A 26,113-nucleotide genomic window follows, 5' to 3' on the forward strand; every position below is an offset into this window, starting at 1 on the left:
AGTGTGTAAGCCTGACGACTCATAGACCTGTGCCCCTGGGGCTAATAATACATTATATATTAATAATTTTTTTTTTAAAAAAAGAAATACTGCAACTGTCTGGGCAAGAAACAAAGAAAGCTTAAACTAAAACAGGACTTAATGACCCTTTGAATGGGAGGCACAGAAAAGGAATGGAGAACAAGTCTGGTTTCTGGTTTCGATTATCTATATTTAATCCACAATAACTAATATTAAAGTTACATGATACTAAAGCCATACTATAGCTTATACTATAGTGAGAGCATTAATTAACTTGATGGAATTAGAGAAACCAGCTGGAATGATGGCAAGTTCAGTTTTGGTCATGGCACATGTGAGAGGCATTCGGGTGAGGAGGGAGACGTGTCCCAGAAGCAACTAGGTTAGCCCTAGCAGATGTGAGATGAAAATCGAAATTTAGACTCGAATGCTCTGGCACCAGTAAAACTCGTGTGGGGATGAAATCACCCCAGGCAAAGGCACTGACTACTGAAAATATTAAGGACTGAGCCCCAGAGAAAGGCATTCGAAAAGCAGGCAAGGCCGGGGCAGGGGCAGGTAATGAAAGCTCATGCACTTCGGCTGTCACAGAAAAGCTAGAGACACCTTGAGAAGAAATTACTGGATGGGACCTGAAAAAGCCATTAGAAACTTAGACGAGAGCAACGTCAGCGAAGCCATTCAAGAGCAAGTCGGGTAGCGGAACCGAGGATGGGAAAGGGGCCGTCGAAGCCGGTGAAAACGCTGTGCTTCGGGGCAGTTCACGGATGGATGGAGGCCTGGGCAGCTCCGCCTGAGCCGCGAGCTCTGCGTGATTTCATCTCCTCAACAGGCAGGACCCGAACCCTGGGGAGCAGGAAGAGGAGAGAAAGGCCGAAAGCACGGGAAGAAAGAAGACCCGCGGGAGCCAGCAGCCCTGCAGTGCGTGGGGGCGTGAGGACTCGGGGGCAGCGGGATCAGCCTCCGCCACGGGTCAGCTGCACACACGGGGGGCGTAGCCTGGGCCTGCGGCTGAGGAAGGCGACACCGGCTCCGTCGGGAGGACGCAGGAGGGGAAGGGGCAGCGGTTGGAGAGGGAGGAAAGAGCCCCGCAGGGACCGCGCAGGGGCAACGGGGTCACGGAAAGGACTGCTAGAAGGAAGGGCGGGGAGGGGCTCCGTTGCTCTGACCTCGGACCACAGTCCTCTTTCCGTCCCCCCGCGAGTCGACGAGAACCGGGGCTCTCAAACCGGCGCGCGGACGCACATCGCCTGCCGGCGCCCCATTCCTACGGATTCAGAATTCCTGGGGGTGTGGCTGGAGCCGGGGAATGTTCCAGAAGCTCTCCCAAGAGCTCGTCAGGGCGCTCCAGCTCAGGAGCACCTGCCGCTAAGGTAATCAGCTCTAGACGGGACGGACGCCAGGGCAGCTCCGACCTCGGGGCCCTGGGGCGGGCGCGGAGCAGGGCACCCGCCGGACGAGCGCGAGGGCACCCGCCCCGCGAGCGCGAGGGCACCCGCCGGACGAGCGCGAGGGCACCCGCCCCGCGAGCGCGAGGGCACCCGCCGGACGAGCGCGAGGGCACCCGCCGGACGAGCGCGAGGGCACCCGCCGGACGAGCGCGAGGGCACCCGCCCCGCGAGCACGAGGGCACCCGCCCCGCGACGCAGGGAGGCGCGGGCCGGGGTCGCACAGCGCACGCACCGCACGGCGTCTCGGATTCGGCCCGGCAAGGGGCGCGGAGAACTTGAAAAGCGCGACGAGGAGACAAACACTTGGAATGGTCGCCTGGGGTATCAGAGCCAGGCGTCGCCCCGCACCTCCCGCTCCCCGGCTCCAGGGTCCCCGCAGGACCGAAGTGGCGTCCGGGGCGCCGCACGGCACCGGGAGGGAAGGAAGCTGCGGAACCAGCCCCTGCAAGGGAGAAGCTGGAGCGGACGTGGAAGAAACCGGGGCGCCTCCGAGCGTCCCTCCGCCCCAGTACGTGGGGCGCGGCGCCACCGGGGCTCCGAAGCCGTCCTTCCGGCCCCGCCTGGAACTCACCATCGTCTCGGGCAGCGCAGGCGGCAGGGACCTCGGCCGCGGGCGGACACCGCCTTCCCGAGGACGCCCAGTTACTCTGGCAACAGAGCCCCGCCCACTACCGGACGTGCGACGCCGCCACCGCCCCGCCCCCTTCGTTCCTAATGGCTGGGATGACTTGAAGCTCCGCCCACTGGGCCGGCCCCGCCCCCTCCCCGGCGCCGCGCAGGTCTTTCTGGAGTCGTCACTGAGGGTTGGTTGACAGGTGACCCGGAAGTTAAGCGCCCAGGCCAACGGCGCTCCGAATACTCTCTCCTCCGTCGGCGTCCGCGCATCTCCCACTCAGCGCCGCCTCCCAGCGTGCGTGCGGGGTTGCGCGAGTTTTAAGACCCCACAGAGCGTATTCACCCTTCTCTTTCGGAAAACTATTCCGGAAACGAACCCCGGGGAACAGGAGGTGGTTCGCCGAGAACACCGGAAGTCCGGGGGGCCGGGGCGGGGCGACTTGGGCTGACCGGGAGTGGGCGAGGCCAGGCTGGCGCGGAGCTCGCGACCCTCAGCTCGGACGAGTGAGGAACGGGGCGAGGGGTGCGCGAGGCCGCCGAGTGACGGCGGAGGGTGTGGGGAAGGCGCGCGGCCCGGCTTGCAGTTTGGTGCTGAGGCCGCGGATTTAGGGCAGGGGTGTCTGTGGAGACCGGCCGGAGCTTCGGCGTCGGCAGAGCTGACGGGCCGGGCCGCGCCGTCGGGCGGTCCCTCCCTCCCTCCGTCCCCTCCGCTCCGCACCCTCCGCTCCGCACCCTCCCCGGGTCTGGGGCCTGAGGACAGACCCCGCCGTGCGGGCGCGGGGCGGGTGAGGGCCGGTGCGCCCGGGGCGCCGTGCCAGGGCCCCCCGCTCTTGCCCAGGCGCCCCCGGAGGCCTGTCCCCGGGCGAGGAGGCGGGCGGTCCGCGAACACCCTGTGCCGAGGCACATCGGTCACTCTCCCGGCGAAACCAGTTGCGGCCGAACGCGCAGCTCGGCGCGTTGGGGTCCCTGCCCCGGCGCGACCTCCCCTCTCAGGGCCCCCGGGGGCGCCTCGTCTGCGCCGGGAGACCGCGCGCGTTCCTGAAACGCGGATTCCTTGCGAATCCGGAGTGCTTGTGTCGAGTGTTCAGACGCAAACGGGAGCGCCTCTCGGGTTCGGTGGCCGAGTCAGAGCGGACACTAGCGTCGCTCCTGTCCGCGGGGAAGGTGAGCACTTGCGTTCCTCTTGCTTAGCAGCGACACGAAGCCCTGCAGGGACGTCCCCGCAGGGTCTCGGCCGGAATTCGGGACCCGTGCCTGCTAGCGTTCGCGGTGGCACCTGTGACATTGCGTGTGAAACGCGTGTGCGCCAAGTGCGGAAACAAGCAGAACACTGGCCCCTCTAACTTACGGGGACTTAGTCGATGTCCTTATATGGTGTTAATTCTGCCATTTTATTCATTTTTAGGCTTTTTGTAGAAGTTTGAGGTGCATTTTCATTGATTAAAAAATGACGACTCTTGAAAGTTTAGAAGCCAAAGGTAAGTTGTTCTTTTGACGATAATTGTACTTAAAACATGCAGTTTAGGACCATAGGATGAAGGCGATTTGAGCCAAGTAACTCTCCTAGAGCCCCTGGGAACCACCTGTTCCAGGTTTCCTCTGCTGTTGTGTAATGCGGTGTTTACACCACGGTCCTCCTAGACCCCCGGGGTTAGTGCTCTTTCTCCTGTTGAACACTGTTAAACATTTAGCGTAAAACCACAGCCTTGCAGCTATATTTTCTCTCCGCTAGAAGATTAAGATTTCAGTAAACAGTATTTTTAAAGATTTAAGTAGATGGACAAGCGAGGAGGTACAAAAGACTTTATGGTGTGGGGTGGTTTTGCTTGGCCCCTGGTAACAAACCACCACAAACTAACTTAAACAAGTGATATCAAGATGCTGGCAGGGCCGTGTTCCCTCTGAAAGCACTAGGGAAGGATCTATTCCAGGCCTCTCTCCTAGTTTCTGGTGGTTTGCTGGCATTTTTGGTATTCCTTTTTTTTTTTTTTTTTTTTTTTTTTTAAGATTTTATTTGTTTATTTGAGTGAGCATGTGAGCATGGGGGCTGGGATGCTGAGCAGAGGAAAATGAGCAGAGAGAGAGGGAGAAGCAGACTCCCCGCTGAGCACGAAGCCCAGTGCCCGGTCTCTGGGATCAGGACCTGAGCAGAACACAGACGTTAACCAGCTGAGCCACCCAGGCTCCCCAGTTTTTGGTATTCCTTACCTTGTACATGCATCGCCCTGATCTCTGCCTTTATCTTTACTGGTCTTCTCCCAGTGTTTGTCTCTGTACAAATTCTTCCTTTTTTATAAGGACATCAGTCATACGGGATTAGGGGCCCACCCTACTCCCAACGCTGCATCAGCTCCCTGCTCAGTGGGGAGTCTGTTTCTCCCTCTGCCCTTCTCCCCATGTTTGATTTACCTCTCTCTTTCTCAAATAAATAAATAAAATCTTGTTAAAAGGAGGGGTATATTTAAATCTGTTTAGGAAGCAAAGAAGAAAAGATCCTGCCAATAAATATTTAATTGAATTTATTCAGCTGTGTGAACAGCATTTCAGGGTCACCAGAAAGCTTTTATAGTATTCAAATAAGCAAACCAAAAAGCGTAATGAAAGTAATAAATTGGGGGTTAATGAAAAAGTAGAGCAATTAAATGGTTACTAAAGTGAAAGTCACTAGCATGATGCTTGGCAAAAAACAAAACCTAAATACAATATTGTCATTAGTGATTGAAAGTTAGTTATTGCAAGGCCTCTGTGAAAGTAATTGTCTTTGTTATTACCCGTTTGTAATGAGGATTAGAGTTATAAAGCACTTTCACATACCTTATTTCATTTGATCTTAATTTTACATTGAGATGGTAATTCAGCTGTTCATCCTCTTTTTGTTTGTTAGCCGTTGTTAGTGAACAAAAGCTCCATGGACTGCATGGCCTAACACCAGGTGCACTTACCATGGTTGACATCTGTCATTTGCTTGCGCTTCCTATAACTGCCTCACAAGAAAAGCAACATTGGTTTATAGCAACAGAACTACTTCTCAGTGGACATTGAGCAAAACTGTCACCATGAGAGGGGTGCGCAGTTGCTGCTAGGACTTCATTGAATGGGAAACATGTAATAAAGAGAAAAATTCAAAAATGAGGGTTTGAATCCTAAAAGTTCTTGAGAGCTAGATTAAAATTACAGATATTAAAGTTGACAGTTTAGTGAAAGTAAACCAAGTAGGAATAGCTGAGACATTTAAATATTTAGAATCAAATGAGATAGCCTAACTTTAACACTTTTTCTGTGGAATAACAGGTATTAGGTGAAGAAGGAATCCCTGGGCAGATAAATATGGGAAATTCTGGACTAAAGGAGGGAGTACATCATGGGACTCCCAGAGCCTCTAGCACACTAATGCACACTGTGAAGCGGCAGAGCAGGGGAGTGCTCAGCCCCGTCCCCGCTCGCTTGACCGGGGAACTCTTTACTCGTGGAGCCTGTGACAGAAGGAATGTTTAGATTCCGTGTCAGTGAACGTGGGCCTAACTCTTAAGTCCATTGTCTTTAACATGATTTCTAATTTAATAGTAACTAAACCTTACTAAGTAGTAACTAAATCTTACTAAATGCTGACCTTTAAAAGAATATTGTTTTCGCCACTGGGTGGCTCGGTCAGTTAAGCGTCTGCCCTAAGCTCAGGTCATGATCCCAGGGTCCTGGGATTGATCCCTCATTGACCTCCTTGCTCAGTGGGGAGCCTGCTTCTCCCTCTCCCCCACGTTCTATCTCAACTAAATAAATAAAATCTTTATACACACACACATATATAGATAGATTGATTAATTGATTGATTGAAGATTACTGAGTGACAGTCCCTAAACTGTTTCACTGTTTGCTAGCTGAATCTGTGTATATTCTGAAAAGTTTATCAGACTATAACTGAGTTAGGAATTAATGCTCTGGTGTAGAGGGAAAACAGGGTGAGCAGTTTTTAAATGAGTTAGTAGATGTTAAAATGATATCTCAGTAGCATATGAACATTGATGAACTTCAGAAAGCACTTACTCTTCTGTTCCAAGCACCATTTCATTAAGCTAGTAATACAGAGATTGGGAGGCAGACCCTGTCCTGTGCCGCTCCCAACAGTCCAGTCTGTGAGAAAAACAGGTTATATTGAAACACTCTGATACTTGCCTTGTTCTGAAAGCACCGAGGGATGAGAGGAGAGTAAGGGGAAGCGATCTGTCCAGCGTCACACAGTGTGTGGCAAACAGGACCTACGGGATTTTGACCCAGTCTAGTGTTCTTTCTACTGCACCTTTCAGTGGACTTGGAGTGTCTATCTTCTTAGATTTGCAGTTTTATAAAAAAAAGGAGAAATATTTCTTTAATGACAGACTATAAAATCCTATTCTTTTTTTTTTTTTAAGACTTTATTTATTTGACAGACAGAGATTACAGGTAGGCAGAGAAGCAGGCAGAGAGAGAGGAGGAAGCAGGCTCCCTGCTGAGCAGAGAGCCCGATGCGGCGCTCAATCTCAGGACCCTGAGATCATGACCTGAGCCGAAAGCAGAGGCTTTAACCCATTGAGCCACCCAGGTGCCCCAAAATGCCTCAGTATTCTAGAGCAAGGGTTGTCTAGTCATGGCCCTCAGCCTCCAGAGAATACTTACAGATCAGTTTGGTGATGGGAAGCATTGAATCCCACTTAAGCAAAGGGTTATCCCAAACAAAAAAGAATTCTGTGCTTCTCATTATTAGACCTATATTACAAAAAAACAACAAAAAAGACTTACTCAGTTTCTTATTTGAGTTTCATCTTTGAAAATGATTTTTTTTCTTCTTTGTATAAGTACCTGTCTCTTACCCTCAGTTTTGCCTCATGGTCGGCAGAGCCTAAAATATTTCTCTGACCCTTTATGGAGAAAGTTTGCCCACTCCTGTTACAGAGTATCATTTGTTCTTTACCTGCATTTCAGTAATCTTCGGGGAAGGCAGAAGAATGAGCCATAAACCTGAGACACATGTCGTTTTTTGATAACTGATCACAAGTAGCAGTGCTGTTGATGTAATCGCAGAATTGTTCTGTTGGTTCCCTTCGAAGAGTGGGGAATGGGAGCTGACGTGTTGCTCTACTCACACCACTCCTCTAATTGTGGAGCTGGTACCACCGATCATCGCCTTCCCCTGAGAGACCGTCTGCTCCGAGTGTGTCCCGGACTGTGCTTAGTCTGTATGTAATAAAGGTTTCTGCGTGTGTCATAAGGGAAACAGAATGATGACCGGTTACCCAGTGAGAAGATGGAAAGCCGGGACTCCCACTCCCCTCCTGGCCTGCGTGCATTAGCCAGAAGCGCAGTTACTCCCGAGTTGAGTTGCGACAGCTGCCATGGCGTATGTCATGCAGCTGTCGTGTCTGTAAGTGCTTGAGTAAGTAACAGTGGTTGATGTAAAAAGTCAGGAGTAAACTGAGGCTGAACCAAGTTGATAGAATCGCTTCACTGGCATTTTATGATGTATTTTCTTTGGGAAGAGGTTTCTTTCCAATACCTGTCAATGTTCCTTTGCCTTTTAAATTTTGCAGTGTCTACTTGATTTATTCTTGAATCTCCACTACCCAAAATTCCGACTCAGCAATGTTGTGATTTGCCTAAAAATCCTGTTTAGTCACCACAGGGCGTCACACCTGCTACTTCTTTGGCTTCAGTGGACCTGAGTGGTCTGGCTCCAGTTTGTCTTTTTGTTGTTTTTTTAATTAATCTGTAGTTAATTCATGATTCAGCATCACTTTGTAAATGACAGAATGTCTTAGTGACAGAATTAAATTTGCTTTAGATAGAGTTAGAATTTTTTAAAAAGCAGATTTCAAGAACATGGGAGCAGGCCTTCATTCCTGAAACCGTTCGGTGGCAGATCTCCGAAGTGCTAAGGTGCTGCAGCATGACCTGAAATACCAGACTCGGTTTCCCTTTCTGAAGTCGCTCCTTTGTTCATCTTTTTGAAGGTGGAGTTAGTTCTAAGTCCCAAGTGAACATTCAGTATGGAAATGACAAAATACTTTATTCCAATGGAAGATGTTTTGTTAAATAGAACACGGTATACACCACATGTCTTTGCACCTCTTCTCTGACCTAACTCGAGATTCCCCGTACACTGCTATATAAGTAGGAAAAATTCCCCCAAAAAATCTGTTAAATGAAAAAATAGTTCTAAAGTCTAGTGATGCACTTTCGTAAGACTTGAGCATAAGAAAATGAAAGAATTATACTTGATGAAATAACTTCAGCTTTCTCCCTTTCATGAAGATGCAGAGTTAATTCGGGTTTTTAAAGAACAGCAGCAGCAGCGCAGGTCGACATCTGCTAAGTGCTTCCTGGCCCGCACACCACTCCAAACACTACACGTTCTGGCACTAACGTCTTGATTATTGTATTAGGTCACCGGGGTTGAGCATACCAAAAAATAAAATTAAATAAGAGTGTAAGGCATAGATCTGCTGATACATTGCTAGAGTTGTTTCATGAGGCAGTTTAACAATACCGGTCTTCACCTGGCACATTAATTCCATTCTTGAGAATTTATTCAAAAGAAATAATCCAGAAGTTGAGAAAAATCTGTAGGCAGAAGTATTCACTAAAGCATTATTTTATGAAAAATTGGAAAAAAACATAAATATCCCCAACAACAGAGTAATAAGTAAATAATGTTATATTAACATGAAGAAATAATGTCATAAGATGAAAAAGAGGAAGAATGCAGCAAAATGGAAAAATAGATTGAGCTTCTAAAGTTAATTATGATTATAAACATATAAAAATAATGAAGAAACTTGGAGTAGTGAGAAGTTATTTTAGAGTAATGAGCAGATACAATTTTTTCTTCTTAGTATTTTTTAATAATGCAATGTTCAGAACAAGAGGGTACCTGTGTGTGTGTGAAAATAATCTGTTCTGCTCTGTAGTTTCTGCATCAGTATGACAAAGTTTGTGAGAAAGAAAAAAAGTAAGCTCATTAAAAAATAGAAAACTAAGGAAGGTTTTCTTATTAGGTATTTCTCTTGCTAGAAAAGACCTTTGTAGGTAATAAAAAAAAAAATCATCCTGGGCAAGCTTACCATTTCCTATGGTTATTGCCGGAGCATTCCATTTCTAGGACAAGAATTCCGGAATCAAGGTGACAACAGTCTCTGCTTGATAGAATGTTTATATTTTATGTGGTCTCTTTTTTTTAGTATGGCTTTATACTTCAGAAATTCTTAAGAAAGGTTAATTTTAATAAGACCTTAGTATTGCTCTTAACCAAATTGATCTCCTAACTTCATGGGTTACAGTGAAACATGATTAATATTTAATTAGTAATTAAAAATTAATATTTAATTGATTAGAACATAGTACTGATATCTAAGCATAATTGAGACTACTTTGGCTTTTTTTTCTTTTCAACTAGGAATTCTATTTCCTGTCTTTGCCTTAGAAGGTATAAATACAAAAACATAATAGTAATGAATTCACTAAAGATTGGTCCATGATTTTTCTTAGTTAACATTTCTGTAGAAATAAAAATCTGGTAGAAATTTTGTACCACATATTGCACTCTTACTTTCTATTACCTGTAATACATGTCACCTTTTTATATGTACATCCTATGTCCTAATTTAGATAGTAATTTCTTGAGCATAGACATCCCCACTACCTCAGACAGTGTCTGGTCAACATTAGGCACCACGCTGCACGCTTGCAGTCTGCGACCACGCAGACTGTCGTCACAACCATTGATGTATAGGCTCGTCCTGTGCCCCTCCCCTTGTTTTCATTCATTTACTGTCTGTCAGCCAAACAGTGCTGGGTGCAAGGCACATTACTTATCCCTTCCCTCATGAGAGTTAGGTTTTAGAGGAAGGCACAGACATTGCATAACTAGTTGCACTGGGGTGAAAAAAGTCAATTTACGATTTTGATAGAAAAAAGGAGAAATGCAGAATCTCTGCTGCAGGTACATGTGAACAGGGAACCCAGCCAAACCTGGAAAGGTTAGAGAAAGGCTTCCCTTAGGAACCCATACTCCAGTGTCCCAAGTGCTTGATCTTCCTGCATCTTCTCCTGCCACAGCTGTGGAGCACAGCTGGTACTGTCCCTGCTTCCCAGAATGTGAAGTAGAGATCCGTGGAGGTTCGGCTGTTTACCCAGGATCATACTATGAAGTAGAAGTCAAGAGCGAAACCATTTACCTAAGGACGTTTGAGCCTTTTTCCATCTTTTATTGACACCTGTTTTGAAACTTAACTTTTGCTCTGAATTTCTTGTATTCTTTTTAGTTCCAGTAATTCTGAATGTAAAGTATGTCTTAGCATTTTCCTTGGCATTTCTTCTTAGCAGGTAACTAGTGTTTTGCTTTCCCTTTCATAGTCACCCTTACTCCAGCCCCAGTCCGAGGAGCAGGAGATGGCATGGAAACTGAGGAAACACCTAAGTCTGTTGAAGTGACCTCTGGAGTCCCGCCTGTAAGGCATCACATCCTTCAGAATCCACGGAAGAAAGCAGTTCCAGGCGAGAGCCCAGGAGTCCTTCAGCTCGGGAAGATTCTCACTGAAAAAGCAGTGGAAGTTGAAGCCATAAGAATATTAGTTCCCAAAGCTGCTATAACCCATGACCTCCCCAGCAAGAATGCAAAGGTGAAGTCTCGGGGACATCATAGGGGAGAGCTCCTTGGTCAGTCAGAGGGAACTGTGGAACCCAGAAAGGAACTATCGGAGGTTAAGAATCTACTGGAGAAGCTCAAGAACTCTGAAAGGAGGTTACTGCAGGACAAAGAGGGTCTTTCAAACCAGCTCAGAGTACAGACAGAGGTAAGAACAAGTAGTTCTAATCGTCACTGCTCTTTACACCTGGGCCTTCTGTAGACCTGTAGAATACAGAAAACTGTATTTCCTCTTGGAATGACCTCTGTTTTGGCTTGTCATTTCTCTAAAAAGTTTCCTCTTAAATTTCTCTTTCTCCCTCAGCCCCGCTAGTAGGACTAGTATATGTCGGGAACTTGTCCTCTAAAGTTGAAGATGGATGTGCGTGGTGCTTCGGACAAGACCACCTCTGAGGTGTAAAGGAAGTCATAGTTATAAAATTCCAGACCAAGTTAGACTTTGATGTTGTCTAGTTAACAATTCCTCTTTTAAGGATCCATAAGCTCCAAGTATGTTTGCTTATGCAGACATCATAGTTGGGATAAAGGAAGGGTTGGGTAAGCGTTGGTATCTTCAGTGTAAATGGAAAAGGATCTGTAGTGCTTGGCTGGGTTTCTTCCGGCTTTACATGTTGGTAAACATTGCCTCACTCCTCACCCTTCGTTTCTCTCTTAGACCCTCCATCTTTTTGCTAGATGTTATCTTTATAAGTGACACTATAGTTAGTAGTTCTTATCCAAATAGGTCTTTAATATTTTTTAAGTAACTAACTTCTAAATATAAAAATAGTATATATTTATTTGTGATTATTTTAGAAAATACAGAAAATGAGAATAGTACCGCCTATCATTGTACCGTCTAGCTGTAAATGCATAATTATACATATTGAGTTCATTTTTGCCCTTTTTAGTATTTTCCTGTGTCACAGAATATTCTATTACAGTACCATCTTTAATACCAACAGTGTTCTTCTATTGCTGCACCATGTATCAATACCTATTATTAGACATTTATGTTTTAATTTTTCACATTTTAGATAAAGTAAAAAAACATGCTTAAAAATAGCCTAAATTGCTTCCCTTGCTTAAATTCTTGAACACCTGTGGCACAGGGGTGTGTGGGTGGCTCAGTCGGTTAAGCATTGGACTCTTGATTTCGGCTCAGGTCATGGTCTCAGGGCTGTGACATCGAACACCAGCCACATCAGGCTCCACCATGGTTGTGGAGGCTGTGGAGGCTGTGGAGGCTGCTTAAGATTCTCACTTTCCTTCTCCCTCTGCCCCTCCCTGCTCATACTCTATTTCTCTCTCTCTCAAAAAAAAAAAAAAATCCTGTGGCACAAAGAAATTAATTTTTAAATACCGAAATAGATTTCAAAAACACTAAAACAGTCTCCGTCATATTCTTTGGCAAAATTTATTGGTTTGGTTTTCTAATTTCTTGCCTTCAGGTGTTGACTGGAAGCAGGTTGTAACTTTGGTGATAATGGTTGGTACTCTTCCCAGAAGAGGCTCAGTTTATAATCCCATGGACTATAAGATATAAATATGCAGACAGAGACAGATGGCTTATATACATTATGAAATTAAATACGTAATATTGCTTTTTGATGCACACTTTAAGTAATGGAGGTCCATATACATGAAGCACGGTTTCTCTTTTTTCATTTTGCCACATTAAAGTCACTGACATTACTTCAAGCTGGTTGTAACGGTCATATTTTCCCTAGGTCAATCGAGAGTTAAAGAAGTTGCTAGTGGCTTCCGTTGGAGATGATCTTCAGTACCATTTTGAACGTCTAGCCCGTGAGAAAAATCAGCTTATTTTAGAAAATGAAGCCCTAGGTCAAAACACAGCTCAGCTTTCTGAACAGCTGGAACGTATGTCAATACAGTGTGACGTATGGCGGAGTAAATTCCTTGCAAGCAGGTATTTCTTGTTTTAAATAATACTTCATTTCCTAGCTTTTTCTCTATCAGATTTTTTTTTTCTGATTCTTGTTTCTTTATTAATGAATTATTTTTTTTTCTCTCTAACACTTACGATTTTTTTCTCCATCAGATTTTTTTTTACCATAACCCAAATAAGTAAATGGTAGTGTGAGAATTTGGGACTCTGATTGTCAAAGTATTTCATGTATTTATAAGTGTGTATGGACTGTCACAGAGTCTAAATGAAAAAGTGATATCATCAGATTCTCCCTCATTCCAGAATTCTGGGTTACTCCTCTGTAGTAGAAATCACTACTACTACAATGTTTAAGAAAATTAAACTCAGACCTCTTATAAATAAAATAAATAAAACCTCCCGCAAAAAACTATTTCCCCCGTTTCTATCTGGAAAACTCAAACATTGTTTCTCTTCCATGCTCTGTTCTCATAGCTCTTTTAATTGTATTAACTATACATGAGAGCTTCCCAACCTTTTTCTGTACATGCACAAATGGAAAATAAAATTATTTGTATGGTGTAATAGATGAGGCTACTCTCCCCAACAGAGGTAAAAGCCCCATTGCCCTTCCCTAGGCCTGTGGGTACACTGGTCATTGGGCAACTGTATATATTGTGATTTGGGGTCTGTTTATCCCCTTCCTTCCAGCTCTGACTGGAGAACAGAGTCTGGGTGTTATCCATCTTTGTATTTTCAGCACTTAGCCACATGCTTCACGCATAGTTTAGTAACATGCTTTGCGCATAGTTTAGTAACTGTGGATTTAAGTTCTAGAGATTTCTTACATAACGCCAAATGTTTCCAGGCTGAACTTTAAGAATCATGATTGCGATGAATAAATTTATAGGAAAGTATTTCTTCATATTTTAATGTCTGTGATACTTTCCAGTAATTGACTGCTCTCTTAAAGTCTGTGTTTTCTAATGCTTGTATAGGATGGATGTGGAGAAAGGAATGTACTGTTTATTGACTTAGAATGAAAGTTCGTGCTCACTGAACACATTAAGAGGCAAATCGTGCATGTGTCATACACATTATTGCAAATGTAGCTTTCTTAACATCCTTGTCAATGCTGATAGTAACATTCTAAGGGCAATAAAACTTAAACTCAGCTTTAACAAAATTTTAACCAATTTAATCTTTGGTCAGTAATCACTGTGGTCTGAGACTTTAATTTTAGTTTTAAGATTTTCAGCTGAATAAGCATACTTTAAAACTTTGCATCAGTTCTGTTAATAGAGAACTTGTAAAGTAAATTTTGGAACATCCAATCAGAAGAAAACATGAAGCTGTTGTTTTTTGAAAAAAGAGATAACTCTGTATGTGCTAATATAAAAAAACACGATTATCAGATGAAAAAACAAGGCATAGAAAATTTTGTATTAAATAATCCCATTTTTGTAAATAAAATGGGTATACTTATTTTTAACATACACGTTTATGTTGATGTATCCATAAATTTTATTTCTGGAGAAATACATAAGAAACTTTATTGGTATTTTGTGACTGATAAAAGAAGGGTGGGGATGCGGGACAGGAGGAGAGACTTACTTTCCCTTTTACATAAGACTTTCTGTATTATTTAATATTTTTCTAAGGACCAGAAGGTAACTGAGTGATAAGAAAGCAACTCTTTTTTGCTTCCTCTAAAATTTCCTGTATTTAAAAACATTTAATTAATATCAGTTTTTCAATATTTGATCCATCTAGAGTAAGATTCAGATACATTCTAGAAGTCCCTCTATAGGAAAGTTAAATAACTTTACCTTTGTCATTTTGTAAACAATATTTTTAAAATCCCTTCAATATGTTCTAAGTTCATAAATATTTTAAATACCTTTTAGTGAGGATTTAAAAACAGAGAAGTAACTTGACTGTGTTCAGTCTTCTACGTAAGCTTTTGAAAATTAAGGTAGTATAGTAACTTCTTTACAGTGTGTTATCATCAGAGAATTTATATGTGATATTTCCATCTTTTCCAGGGTGATGGCAGATGAGTTAACCAATTCCAGAGCAGGTTTGCAGCGGCAAAATCGCGATGCCCAGAGTGCTATTCAAGATCTCCTGAGTGAGCGGGAGCAGTTTCGTCAGGAAATGATAGCTACCCAGAAGTATAGCATTTGTTTACATTCCGAACTCTTCTTACTCTTGCAACTTTTATTATTATTATAGTTCTTCAGTGTTTCTACATTTAATAACTTTTATTGAGCATATTTTTTTTTAAAGATTTTATTTATTTATTCGACAGAGAGAGATCACAAGCAGGAGAGGCAGGCAGAGAGAGAGGAGGAAGCAGTCTCCCTGCTGAGCAGAGAGCCCGATGCAGGCCTCAATCCCAGGACCCTGACTGAGATCATGACCTGAGCCGAAGGCAGCGGCTCAACCCACTGAGCCACCCAGGCGCCCCGAGCATATTTTTCAAATAGCATTTTAAAATAGATGCCCAGGGAGGGAAGAAGACTAAAAAGATAAGGCTACATGTTTCTTACATTCTTAATTGAGAGAGAATTAATTATAGGTATAATAGGAAAAATCTCTGGGTTTAAAAGTAGTTTTTGGTTATAGTTATAGCAGCTTTGTATAATTTTTGGTAGAAGCCATAAAGTACACCTATCTTTCCTTTGGAAGGAGATCTTTTTAAGGACTATTCTGCAGTATTAGAGTTTACTTTTATGTGCTCTGGAGCTATCAAAATTGATGGTCTTCCTTAAAAGTGCTTTGTACTTCTGAACATAGATCTTCCGCAACTTATAATGGGGTTGCGACCCAATAAACTCATTGTAAGTTGAAAATTGTCGTAAGTCAAAAATTAATTCAGTACACCTAACCCACTGAACATCATGGCTTAGCCTAGCCTACTTTCAGCATGCTCCGTATGATAGCCTGAACTTGGGCAAAACCATCTAATACAAAGCCCAGTCTGTCAGAGTGTTGGGCATCTCCGTAATTGACCAGAGCGCTGAAAGTGTGCAACACAACAACTGTGTGGGTACAAAACTCTTGTACTGGTTGTTTGCCCTCGTTACTGTGTAGCTCAGTACACTCCCCAGCAACAGGAGAAAAATGGGTATTCATATTGCTAGACAAGAAATAGGTGAAAATTCAAAGTACAATTTTTATTAAATGTTAATCACTTTCACACCATCACTAGTCAAAAAATCATTCATCAAACCATCACAAGTCAAGGACTATAATTATTATAAATCGAATCAGTAAGTAGGAGAAATCATGGGAAATTATAAGAATGAAAACATAATACAGACGACCTTTGAACAACACAAGGGTTGGGGAGGCTGACCCCCCATGCAGCTGAAAATCCTTGTATATCTTTTGACTCCCCCAAAAATGTACCTACTTATAGCTACTCTTGACCACAAGTCTTACCGATAATATAAATAGTGATTAACACATATTTTATATGTTCTGCCTATTGTATACTGCATTCTTGGAATAAAGTAAGCTAGAGAAAGTTAATTGTTACTAAAATCATGAGGAAGAGAAAAAATATAGTAAAATAAAATCATAAGAGAAAATCCTTCTGCAGTACTATACTGAATCTATCAAAAAAATTGGCCTTTAAGTGAACCCACATAGTTCAAACCCATGTTGGTCAAGAGTAAACTGTTTATCAAAATATCAGATTTCATGGGAGGCAACTAAAGGTGTGTTTAGAGGGAAATTTATAGCTTTAAATGCTCATTGTAGAAAAGAAGAAAGGTTCTGTTGGTAATATAAGCTTCCTCTTTAAGAAGTGCAAAGAGCAAATTAAGCAGACAAAAGAAGATAATAATAATGGAAGCAGAAATAAATAGAAAGCCAAGTGCTAGTTCTTTGAAGAGATAAATTTAAGAAACCTCTAAGCAGTATGATCAGGGAAAAAAAAATTAAAAACCACATTACCAGTATCAGGAATAAGGAAGGGGGTATATTACCTAGATTCTATAGACATAAAAAGATGATAAGGGGATATTATGAACAACTCTGTACAGAGTCCTTAGAAGACACTAAACTACCACAGGGTACTCAAGGTAAATAGCCTGAATAGCCCTAATCAATTCAAGTGATTGAATTTTTAGTTAAAAACCTTCCAGTAAAGAAAACTCCAGGCATAAATGGATTTACTGAAGCAAACAACTACGGAAGAAATAAAGCCAAATTTACACAAACTTCTAGAAAACAGGAGAAGGGAATAATTTCCAACCGACTTTATGTGGCAGCATTATCTTGATACCACCACCAGACAGAGATATTAGAAGAAAGCTACAGACCAGCATTTCCAATGAACATAGATGCAAAAGTCCTAATAATATATAAAAAGAATATATATATATATATTCTTACATATCACGGCCAAGTACATTTTATCCTACAATTTGTAAGTTGGTTTATCAAGTGGAAATCCATTAATGTAACTCATGAAAAAACAAGTGACAAACACAAGTCCAGTCAATAGTCCTAGCACTGCTAGGTGAGTGTACTAACATATTTTACCTGTACTAAAATATGACAACGAAAAAACTGGGGCAGTTCGGAAGTATGTTTGCTGAATGACTTCCAGATAATTACCTGATAAATATATAAATGCTTCCTATAGTCTTATTTTACCAGAATTCCCAGTTTACTGACCTCTGAGAAAAAGATAAAGGAGACAGTACTATGTGATTTCAGAAGAACTTTAGGTTTCTCATTTATTGAGTTATTGAGTATTCTTGATTTTCATGTTTTATCCTCTTATTAATATTCAGTGTTCCTGTGTGTTCTGTGCAGATTATTGGAGGAGCTCCTGGTGTCCTTGCAGTGGGGAAGAGAGCAAACTTACTACCCTAGTACACAGCCTTACACCACCGCAGAGCTAGCATTAACAAATCACAAGTTGGCAAAAGCAGTAAATGCTCATCTTCTGGGAAATGTTGGCACTAACAGTCAAAAAAAGATACCATCAACGGTTGAATTCTGCAGCACCCCAGCAGAAAAAATGGCTGAAACGGTAAAATATTTCTCTTTGGTGGACTGTGGAACTTCTAACACTGTCCTCTTACTGAAAAGTATGTTAAATTGCAAAGTGCTGGGCATTAGGAGTTAGGAATTATGGGATCTAAACTCGATTGGATCTAAACCTGATTCTCATGCTAATGAGCTTATGATTTTGAAGAAAATTGTTTCTTCCTCTGGGCTTCAGTTCCTGAAACATTTTTACTCTGTCCTTAAGGAGCAAATATAGTTGTTTTGGAAGGGCCTGTCTTTTAGCTACTGAATCATTGAGACTCTTGTACTTGAGTTCATTGTGATACGAAAAGTAGGGTAGAATTTTTAATTCAGCAATCATGAGTAGATAATAGATTACTTCTGACATCAGAAATTATTTGTTAATAACCATATTTAGATATGAATGTGCCCATAACTGCAGCATCACATAGTGCATCCCTGATACCTAGAGTCCTGGGTGAATTCAGGGTTCATGCCTGTGAGCCGTCAGATACTGTGGTTTCCCGGTCCTATCTCCTATCTTAGGCCTTGTCTTTAACCAGAACTGTTCCACTTTTAAAATCAGCTCAGCACCTCTCTCCATGATCTGTATCTCAACCTTTTTTCCAGCCGATTCTTTATTCTGATTACCCCTGTGATCACATAATTTTCATTCCCTTGATCCCTGCATTTTTTTCTTCATCTCTTCACTCACTCTCCTGGCTTTTTTTCCTGCCATAGCTTGCCTGGATTTCATTCTTGGGTGTCTTTTTTCCCTTATCCACCTTCTTTCGGGTACCCTGAGAACTCCAGTCCGTAGTTCAGCTGCCTGCCTTTTTTGTTTCTGCACTTGTCAAGCTATGACCTCACATTCAGCGGATGACTTTGGTTCCTAGTTCACAGAAAAAGAAGGCAGAGGCAGGAAATTTCTTAAAGGTCCCACTTGATAACTAGAAGCCTACCTTTAAGGCAGCCGGTCTTAAATACATTTCTGTCACTGGAAGAGATGTCCCTCTCCAAAGCACAGCTCCCCTCCAGGCTCAGCAGGCCTCTCCAGATCATCCCTTCTGTCTGTCGGCTCTTTTGTCTTTGGTTTATAACACACCCAAGTGTCTTCATCTAAAAAAGAAAAATCTTCCATTATCATAAGTTCTCTGATAAGGTCTTATCATCTTTATAGGTGAGAACCTTGGACAAACTGTGCACACTTGTGTGTACTCCCACGCCAGCCGTTCCGCAAGTCCTGCTGTCACTTACCCGGTAGCTTCCAGCTCCACTGTTCTCATGAATAAAGCTCATGAATGTTCAAATACTTTGTCACCATCTTCTGTGTACCAGCACTCCTGCCTTGATATCCCCTTGACTTCTGTGACCTTCTACTTTCTTGGTCTTCTCATATGCCCCCTCAGATTTCTTCTTCAACTTTTTTCCTCCTCTGTGTGTTGCTGTTCCATAGGAATTTGCTCGCCATGCTTTCCAGACTCGCTGAGTTTCTGCAGCATGGTACACAGCCAGCTCCTCCCCTTCTCTGACCATTCTTTTTCAGAATTTGGCAGGGGCAAGGCATCCTCCTTTTGGGCCCACTCTTGAGCCTTTTCTCTCGTAACAGACTTCCTAGATTCTCTAGGGACTGTCCTAGTCCCATGGTTTCATGCTTGGGACTTCTTCAACAGATACATTTGTTTCTGGGTTTAAGAGACACACCCAGGGGGCTCCTGGGTGGCTCAGTGGGTTAAGCCACTGCCTTCAGCTCGGGTCATGATCTCAGGGTCCTGGGATCGAGTCCCGCATCTCTGCTGAGCAGAGAGCCTGCTTCCCTCTCTCTCTCTCTCTGCCTGCCTCTCCATCTACTTGTGATTTCTCTCTGTCAAATAAATAAATAAAATCTTTAAAAAAATAAAAATAAAAAAGAGACACACACCCAGCAAGACATCTCCATAGACACATCTCCGATAGCTGAAAATAGGACAGCCTCTTCCCTCCTCGCTTTTATATCTGTTATTTCCCCTCCCCTGAGAAAGAAGAACAAGAACCCACTTCTCTTCCTCTACTCCCTATCGTGGTAAACTATACCACTGTATAGATGTTTTGAGGACTTCATAATAACGTGTGTAAAGCTCATAGCGGATTCCAGTATATTAGTAATTTCTCAGTAAATGGTAGATACCATTTTTATTTTCTTCATCCCCATAATTTTGTTGGTTTTACAAATCCTGTTGGATCCTTCTAAATTAGTCTCTCTTCCAAGTTCACACACCTGCCCTCCGGCCTTAATTGTTGCCTAGCCTCCTCACCAGTACTGACAGTACTGACCCCTTGCGTTTTACCTGCCTCCAGACCATCCTCTACTGCCAGTTATTTTTAAAATGCCAGTCCAAAAAAAAGAAAGGAAAAATCCACTTGCGTTGGTTCTCCTTTTCAGACAGCCCGTCCTCCCTCATTCTGGACTTTCCATTCTTTCACACTGTATGGAAAGCTTTTCACAAATCATTATTGCATCCCCTCTTGTCAAGGCGATGAGCCAAGTGTCCCCATGCCCTGCTCTTCAAACCTCAGCAGCATTAACCACTTTTCACTGCACACACATGCCATTGTATCTCAAGCCTCTGTTCCTACTTCTGCCCGACCGCCCTCCTAGCACCTCCCTGCCTTTAAGCAGCAGCCCTGCCCGCATCTCACTGGCAAGCTTAGATGGTCCTTCCCGAGGCTTCCACTGTGTTGTGTGCATGTCTCTGTTGTAGCTCTTCACCGTGTCACAGTAATTACTGGATTCTCCCGCTCTCCCCCGACTGTAAGCCCCTTAAGGGTGAGGACTGTATCTTGTGTTTCCTCAAGGTCTGGCACAGTAATTCTTTACAGATAGTAGGTGCTCTGCTGTGTACATAATGAATCGGGACCCAGAACTGGGACCCAGAACTACGCTTGTTGTCTCCACACTCTGTTCTCCTCGTTGGGAAACCGTGTCCTCGCCTCCTCAGTGCTGCCAGTAGCCTACGGTGTAACTGACTACCCCACCTTTCTTGAACACTCCCTTCTCTCGGCTTGCATAGCAGCACACCCTCCTGGCTTTTCTCTTCTCTGACCCTTCTGTTTGACCCATCATCTTAGCACCCAACCACATTTTACAAAAGTAGACCTCAAAAATTCAATGGAAAAAACCAGCAATATATTTGAAAAATAGAGGTCCTAAAATAGAATGCTGCCAGGACGTTCTTAAATTAACAATAGCTCTGTAGGCATGGTAGTAACTTAGAAAAAACACTGCTGGACAACATGAGAGTAAGAGAAACAGCCATATCTAGCCATATTTGGAAGCTCCTGACATACGGCATAGGCTTCCTTTAAAAAAAGAGAAAGTTCTTTTCACCGCTGCTTTTCACAGTTCCTTTCCAACTGTAGTGCCTACCTCATTTGCCCCATAACCCATCCACCTCATGGGAGGGTCGCTGGGAGAATATAAACCTGAGATACAGGAGCTTTGAGCAAGCATGTTATCTTTGCCCTTAATTGGAGAGTTTTTCTCAACGCAACCCAGGATTTCAACCCAAATCCTCCTTTTGTGGGTCTCAGTAAAGGAAACAGCAGAACAAGTCAGAGCAGAATTAGGAGAGCATGGTGTCCATGAAGTCCAAGAAACAGGAACATGATTGTTAGCATAAAAGGTGGCATATACATTAGAAATAGAAAAATGAAAAGCTATTGTTTTTACAAGTAAATGATTAAAAACTTTGAAATAGCATTTCATTAGAAGAATGCAGAATCCTGATTCTAGACAGTTGAATGAAAGGTCATAGAGGAGAGACAGTGGGTGCTTTTTGGTTAAGGATTAAAAATTGACATCACTTGGGGACGCCTGGGCGGCTCGGTTGGTTAAGCAGCTGCTCTCGGCTCAGGTCATGATCCCAGCGACCTGCAAATGAGTCCCACATCGGGCTCCTTGCTCAGCAGGGAGTCGGTTCTCCTCTGCCTCTGCCTGCCACTCTGTCTGCCTGTGCTCACTCTATCTGACAAATAAGTAAAATCTTAAAAAAAAAAAAAATATTGACATCACTTAAGGTAGAATGGATATAACCATACTTTTTGTTTTCATACTTTTTCCACCAATATCCATAAAGTACATTAATTTCATCATTTTTGGAAAATAGGTAACCTAGGTGATAATTAGACATCATTGTTAAATTTAGAGCTTTCTGGAAAAGCTCTGAGTGCTCTAACCAATCACATTCATCACTCAGATGTTATTTTTTGTGGTAGTTACATATAAATGAAATGGGGCTTTAGAGGTAGTTCTATATCAATAAAACCAAAGGTTTTAGAGTCCCTACAGCATACATCTGACATTACTTCTTATTTTCCTTAGGTTCTACGCATTTTGGATCCAGTTACCTGTACGGAAAGCTCACCTGATAATCCTTTTTCTGAGTCTTCACCAACTGCCTTACTTGCTACAAAGAAAAATATTGGACGATTTCATCCCTATACTAGATATGAAAATATAACTTTCAATTGCTGCAATCACTGCCAGGGAGAACTTATTGTCCTTTAACATAACAAGACAGCACTTGCTTCTTACCCAAGAGTCATTATTATTTGGGAGCTGGCGTCTTACAGTGGTAGAATGTCACTTTCTATCTCAGTACTGTATATGCCCAGCGATGTTTCATGTACTGGACCACTGATTACCCTTTCTTAATAAATACCTCAGGGTAAGAAAAGAGTGAAACTGTGTAGATATATTTAAAGTAGGTGATACTTGCCTGACATCCATGATGCTTTTCCTAAAGGATCCTGAAAGAAGATCCTATCTTTATTTTAGGCCCTAAGTTACATCTTGCCATGTGTTTAAGATGAGATTTCATTGTTAACTCTAATGCAGGGTTGCTCATATGCAGCTACACCCATTCGTCTACTGTTGTCTATGGTTGCCGGGCTTGGGTTTTTTGGGCACCACAGCAGAACTGAACAGAGGCAGCAGGGCTTGTGTGGCTGCAAAACTTAAAATCTCCTATCTGGCCCTTGACAGGAGAATTTCTGGCCCCCACTGGCAGGGGGATGGGTGGAGAGCGTGTCCATTCCCATTTTGGGGATTTATTTTGGACTACAAAAGCTGCTTATGGAAATACTATGGGTGAAGGGACTAATATTTTAAAATTAAATGCTATATGTTAGGAAAATTAGAAGTATTTTATAGCCTAACATTAGCAAGTGTTTGAGCAAAACATATTCTTGTGTTGGTTTTGTGTGGGGAATTCCATAGTTTGAATGGATGCGACTTGACATAATAGATTTTACTGAGCTCATTTTGACAAATGCAACACAATAGGACTATCCAATTTGATATATAATGGAGAAAGTAGGATCTTTCTAGAACATTATACAAACTCAAAATGCAATCCATCATTAATTTATATTAATATATATTATTGTTTATTTATGATGGACCATCATAAAACACCCTTTTATAAGCCTGTAAAAATATCCACAGTATGTTTATACCAAATTACCCTATATTAGGTACAGAATCGCCTATCAAGAGAGAAATCTTCTAAAGATAAATCTGGTGAAATAACATTTTAATGTCAACTTAATGATTTTTTTTGTCTGATTCGTCTGAGTTATACTTTGAAATGGCAATAAATTTCTCTACATTCTTTATTTTGAATATTGATTTAATGTGCTTTTCAAGTCTTTGTCTAACTTACACTATAATTGATTCATCAGCCTTCCTTTAGGTTTACTTAGTATAAACCTTAGAAGAAAATATAGAGGAAAAGCTTCATGGCCTCGGACTTGGCAATGATTTCTTGGATATGGCACCAGAAGCACAGTCAACAAAATAAAACATAGATAAACTGATCTTCATCCAAATTAAAACATTTGTACATCAAAGGAAACTATCCACAGAATGAAAAGGCAACCTATAGAATGGGAGAGAATATTTGCAAATTATATGGTTTATAAGGGTCTAGTATAGAATAAAGGATCTATAACTCGGCAACCAAAAATCAACCAACCTTATTAAAAAATGTGAAAATATGGAAAGAAATTTCTCTAAGAAAAGATACACAAAATACCAATAAGCATATCAAAATACTCTCCACATCACTAATCCTTAAGGAAATGCAAACTGATATCACTTCATGCCCATTACAATGGTTGTGATCAAGGAAGGAAAATGAATGTTAATAAGGATATAGAATTGGAACCCTTGTGCATTCTTGGTAGGAATGTAAAATGGTTCAACCACTGTTAGAGACAGTGTTGGAGTTCCTCAAAAAATTAAACATACAGGGCACCCCAGTGGCACAGTCATTGGGCATCTGCCTTCAGCTCAGGTCATGATCCCAGCATCCTGGATCAAGTCCCACATGGGGCTCCCCGCCGAGCCTGCTTCTCCCTCTCCAGCTCCCCTGTGCTTGTGTTCCTCTCTCTCTCATCTCTCTGTCATAAATAAATAAAATCTTAAAAAATTAAACATACGATTACCATATGATTCAGCAATTCCACTTCTACGTAGATACCCAATAAAATTGAAAGCAAGGACCCAAAAAGATATTTTTATACCAGTGCTCACAGCAACATTATTCATAGTCAAAAGGTGGAAGTAACAAGGCATCCTTTGATGAATGAATGGATAAACAAAATGTATCCACATACAATGGAGTATCAGCCTTAAAAAGGGCTGAAAGTCTGATTATGCTACAGCATAAATGAACCTTCAGTACATTACACTAAATGAAATAAGTTGGAAAGAAAAGGGCAAAGAAGTAAGTACATGAAATAAACAAATTCATAGTGACAAAGAACAGTGGTTATAGGAGTCAAGAGAAGGCTGAATGGAAAGTTTGGGTTTTTTTTGTTTTTGTTTTTGTTTGTCAGCACAAGCAGTGGGGAGCAGTAGGCAGAGGGAGAAGCAGGGTCTCTGCTGAGCAAGTAGCTTGATGTGGGACTCAATTCCAGGACCCTGGGATCATGACCTGAGCTGACGGCAGACGCTTAACTGACTGAGCCACCCACGCATCTCCAGAATAGAGAGTTCTTAATGGATACAGACTTCCCATTGGGATGAGGATACTTCTGCAGATGGAAAGGGGTGATGGTGGTACAGTATGAATGTACTTAATGCCACTTAATTATACACTTAAATATTCGTCAAGATGGAAAAAAATGGTCAAAATGTTTTTATATATGTGTGTGTGTGTGTGTGTGTGTTACATAATCACACACAAAAAAATTTGCATACACTCATAACCACAAACTAATGGCACACTACTGCAATGTTTGGTTTAAGAGTGTCAATAATAGTAATAATAGTTAGCTAAACAAAAAAAACTAAAAAGATCTCAAATCAACAACCTGACATTATACCGTAGGGACCTAGGAATAAAAGAGCAAACTAAGGCCAAAGCTAGCATAATGAAGGAAATCAAAATTAGAGCAGAGAGAAAATAGAGAACAGAAGAACAGTATCAAGGAAATCAAAAGTTGTTTCTTTGGAAAGATCCACAAAATTGACAATCCTACAGCCAGGCTAAGAAAAAAAAGATGTGAATAACAAAAATCAGAAATGAAAGTTAGGAAATTATTACCAACCTTAAGTTAAAAGGGAAAAAAAGGAATAATTGTACTTAATAATTTTAACAAATATACTAGATGAAATGGACAAAAATCCCTAGAAATACACAAATTAGCAAAACTGACTCAAGAAGAAACAGAAAATGTGAACAGGCCTGTACAAAGAGATTAAATCAGTAATAAAAAAAAAACACTCCAATAACATATATTCTTAAGAATATAAATGAAAAAATTCCTAACAAATTACTAGCAAACTGCAATAGCATAGAAAAAGGATTATACTTCATGACTATGGTATTTCTAACAGGAATGCAAGGGTAGTTCAACATAAGAAAATCAATGTAATATATGCACGCACACACACAGAACATAAAAGGAAAACAATGTGATCATTTCACCTGATACAGGAAGAGCATTTGATAAAACCCAACACCCATTTATGATAAAAACACTCAGAAAGGGGTGCCTGACCGGCTCAGTCATTAAGCATCTGTCTTCAGCTCAGGTCATGACCCCAGGGTCCTGGGATCAAGTCCCACACCCAGCTCCCTGCTCAGCAGGAAGCCTGCTTCTCCCTCTCCTTCTTCCCCACCAGTGTTCCCTCTCGCTGTCTCTCTGTCAAATAAATAAATAAAACCTTAAAAAAAGAAACTCAGAAAAATAAGGGATCAAAGAATATGAAAAAGTAGAATAGAGGAATAAGAATAGAATTTCCTCAACTTCTTAAAGGGACTTTATGAAAAACCCCACAGCTAACATCATACTCAACAATGAAAGACTAAAAAAGCTTTTCTCCCAAGATCAAGAACAAGATAAGAAGCCCCACTTTCATCACTACTCTTCTACATTATACTGGAAATCTTAGCCAAAGTAATCAGTCAA

At 42.1% G+C, this 26,113-nt stretch overlaps 2 protein-coding genes and 1 long non-coding RNA gene across 10 annotated transcripts in view; 1 reads left to right on the top strand and 2 right to left on the bottom strand.

The window, feature by feature from the left end:
* The window catches only part of NME7 (NME/NM23 family member 7), a 265,751-nt gene extending 263,468 nt beyond the window's left edge, over window positions 1–2,283 (bottom strand). For both annotated transcript variants that reach the window (XM_032318639.1, XM_032318637.1), the window contains exon 1: window positions 2,044–2,283. Coding sequence is in view for 1 of the 2 variants with exons in the window: in XM_032318637.1 (XP_032174528.1) it covers window positions 2,044–2,046 (3 nt within the window). In the remaining variant the exon portion in view is untranslated. The remainder of the gene's footprint in view (window positions 1–2,043) is intronic.
* On the top strand, window positions 2,249–23,318 carry BLZF1 (basic leucine zipper nuclear factor 1). 7 transcript variants are annotated; one of them, XM_032318632.1, is made up of 8 exons: window positions 2,249–2,275; window positions 3,493–3,565; window positions 10,470–10,909; window positions 12,471–12,670; window positions 14,674–14,802; window positions 17,459–17,678; window positions 19,994–20,169; window positions 22,017–23,318. In XM_032318632.1, exons 2-8 carry the CDS (start codon window positions 3,535–3,537, stop codon window positions 22,153–22,155), a joined length of 1,335 nt encoding a protein of 444 aa, XP_032174523.1. In that variant the 5' UTR covers window positions 2,249–2,275; window positions 3,493–3,534; the 3' UTR covers window positions 22,156–23,318. The 7 variants fall into 7 exon arrangements, with proteins under 7 accessions (XP_032174523.1, XP_032174522.1, XP_032174521.1 ...); XM_032318631.1 differs by lacking the exon at window positions 2,249–2,275 and adding an exon at window positions 2,293–2,382; XM_032318630.1 differs by lacking the exon at window positions 2,249–2,275 and adding an exon at window positions 2,308–2,422.
* Window positions 3,562–7,340, bottom strand: LOC116576437. Its single transcript, XR_004280157.1, has 3 exons — window positions 7,033–7,340; window positions 5,030–5,172; window positions 3,562–3,753 (listed from the first exon to the last, which is right to left on the bottom strand). It is a non-coding gene; the product is annotated as an uncharacterized LOC116576437 (long non-coding RNA).
* Window positions 23,319–26,113: the final 2,795 nt, after the last annotated feature.

Source organism: Mustela erminea, chromosome 17 (assembly GCF_009829155.1).
Source record: "Mustela erminea isolate mMusErm1 chromosome 17, mMusErm1.Pri, whole genome shotgun sequence".
Taxonomy (NCBI): domain Eukaryota; kingdom Metazoa; phylum Chordata; class Mammalia; order Carnivora; family Mustelidae; genus Mustela; species Mustela erminea.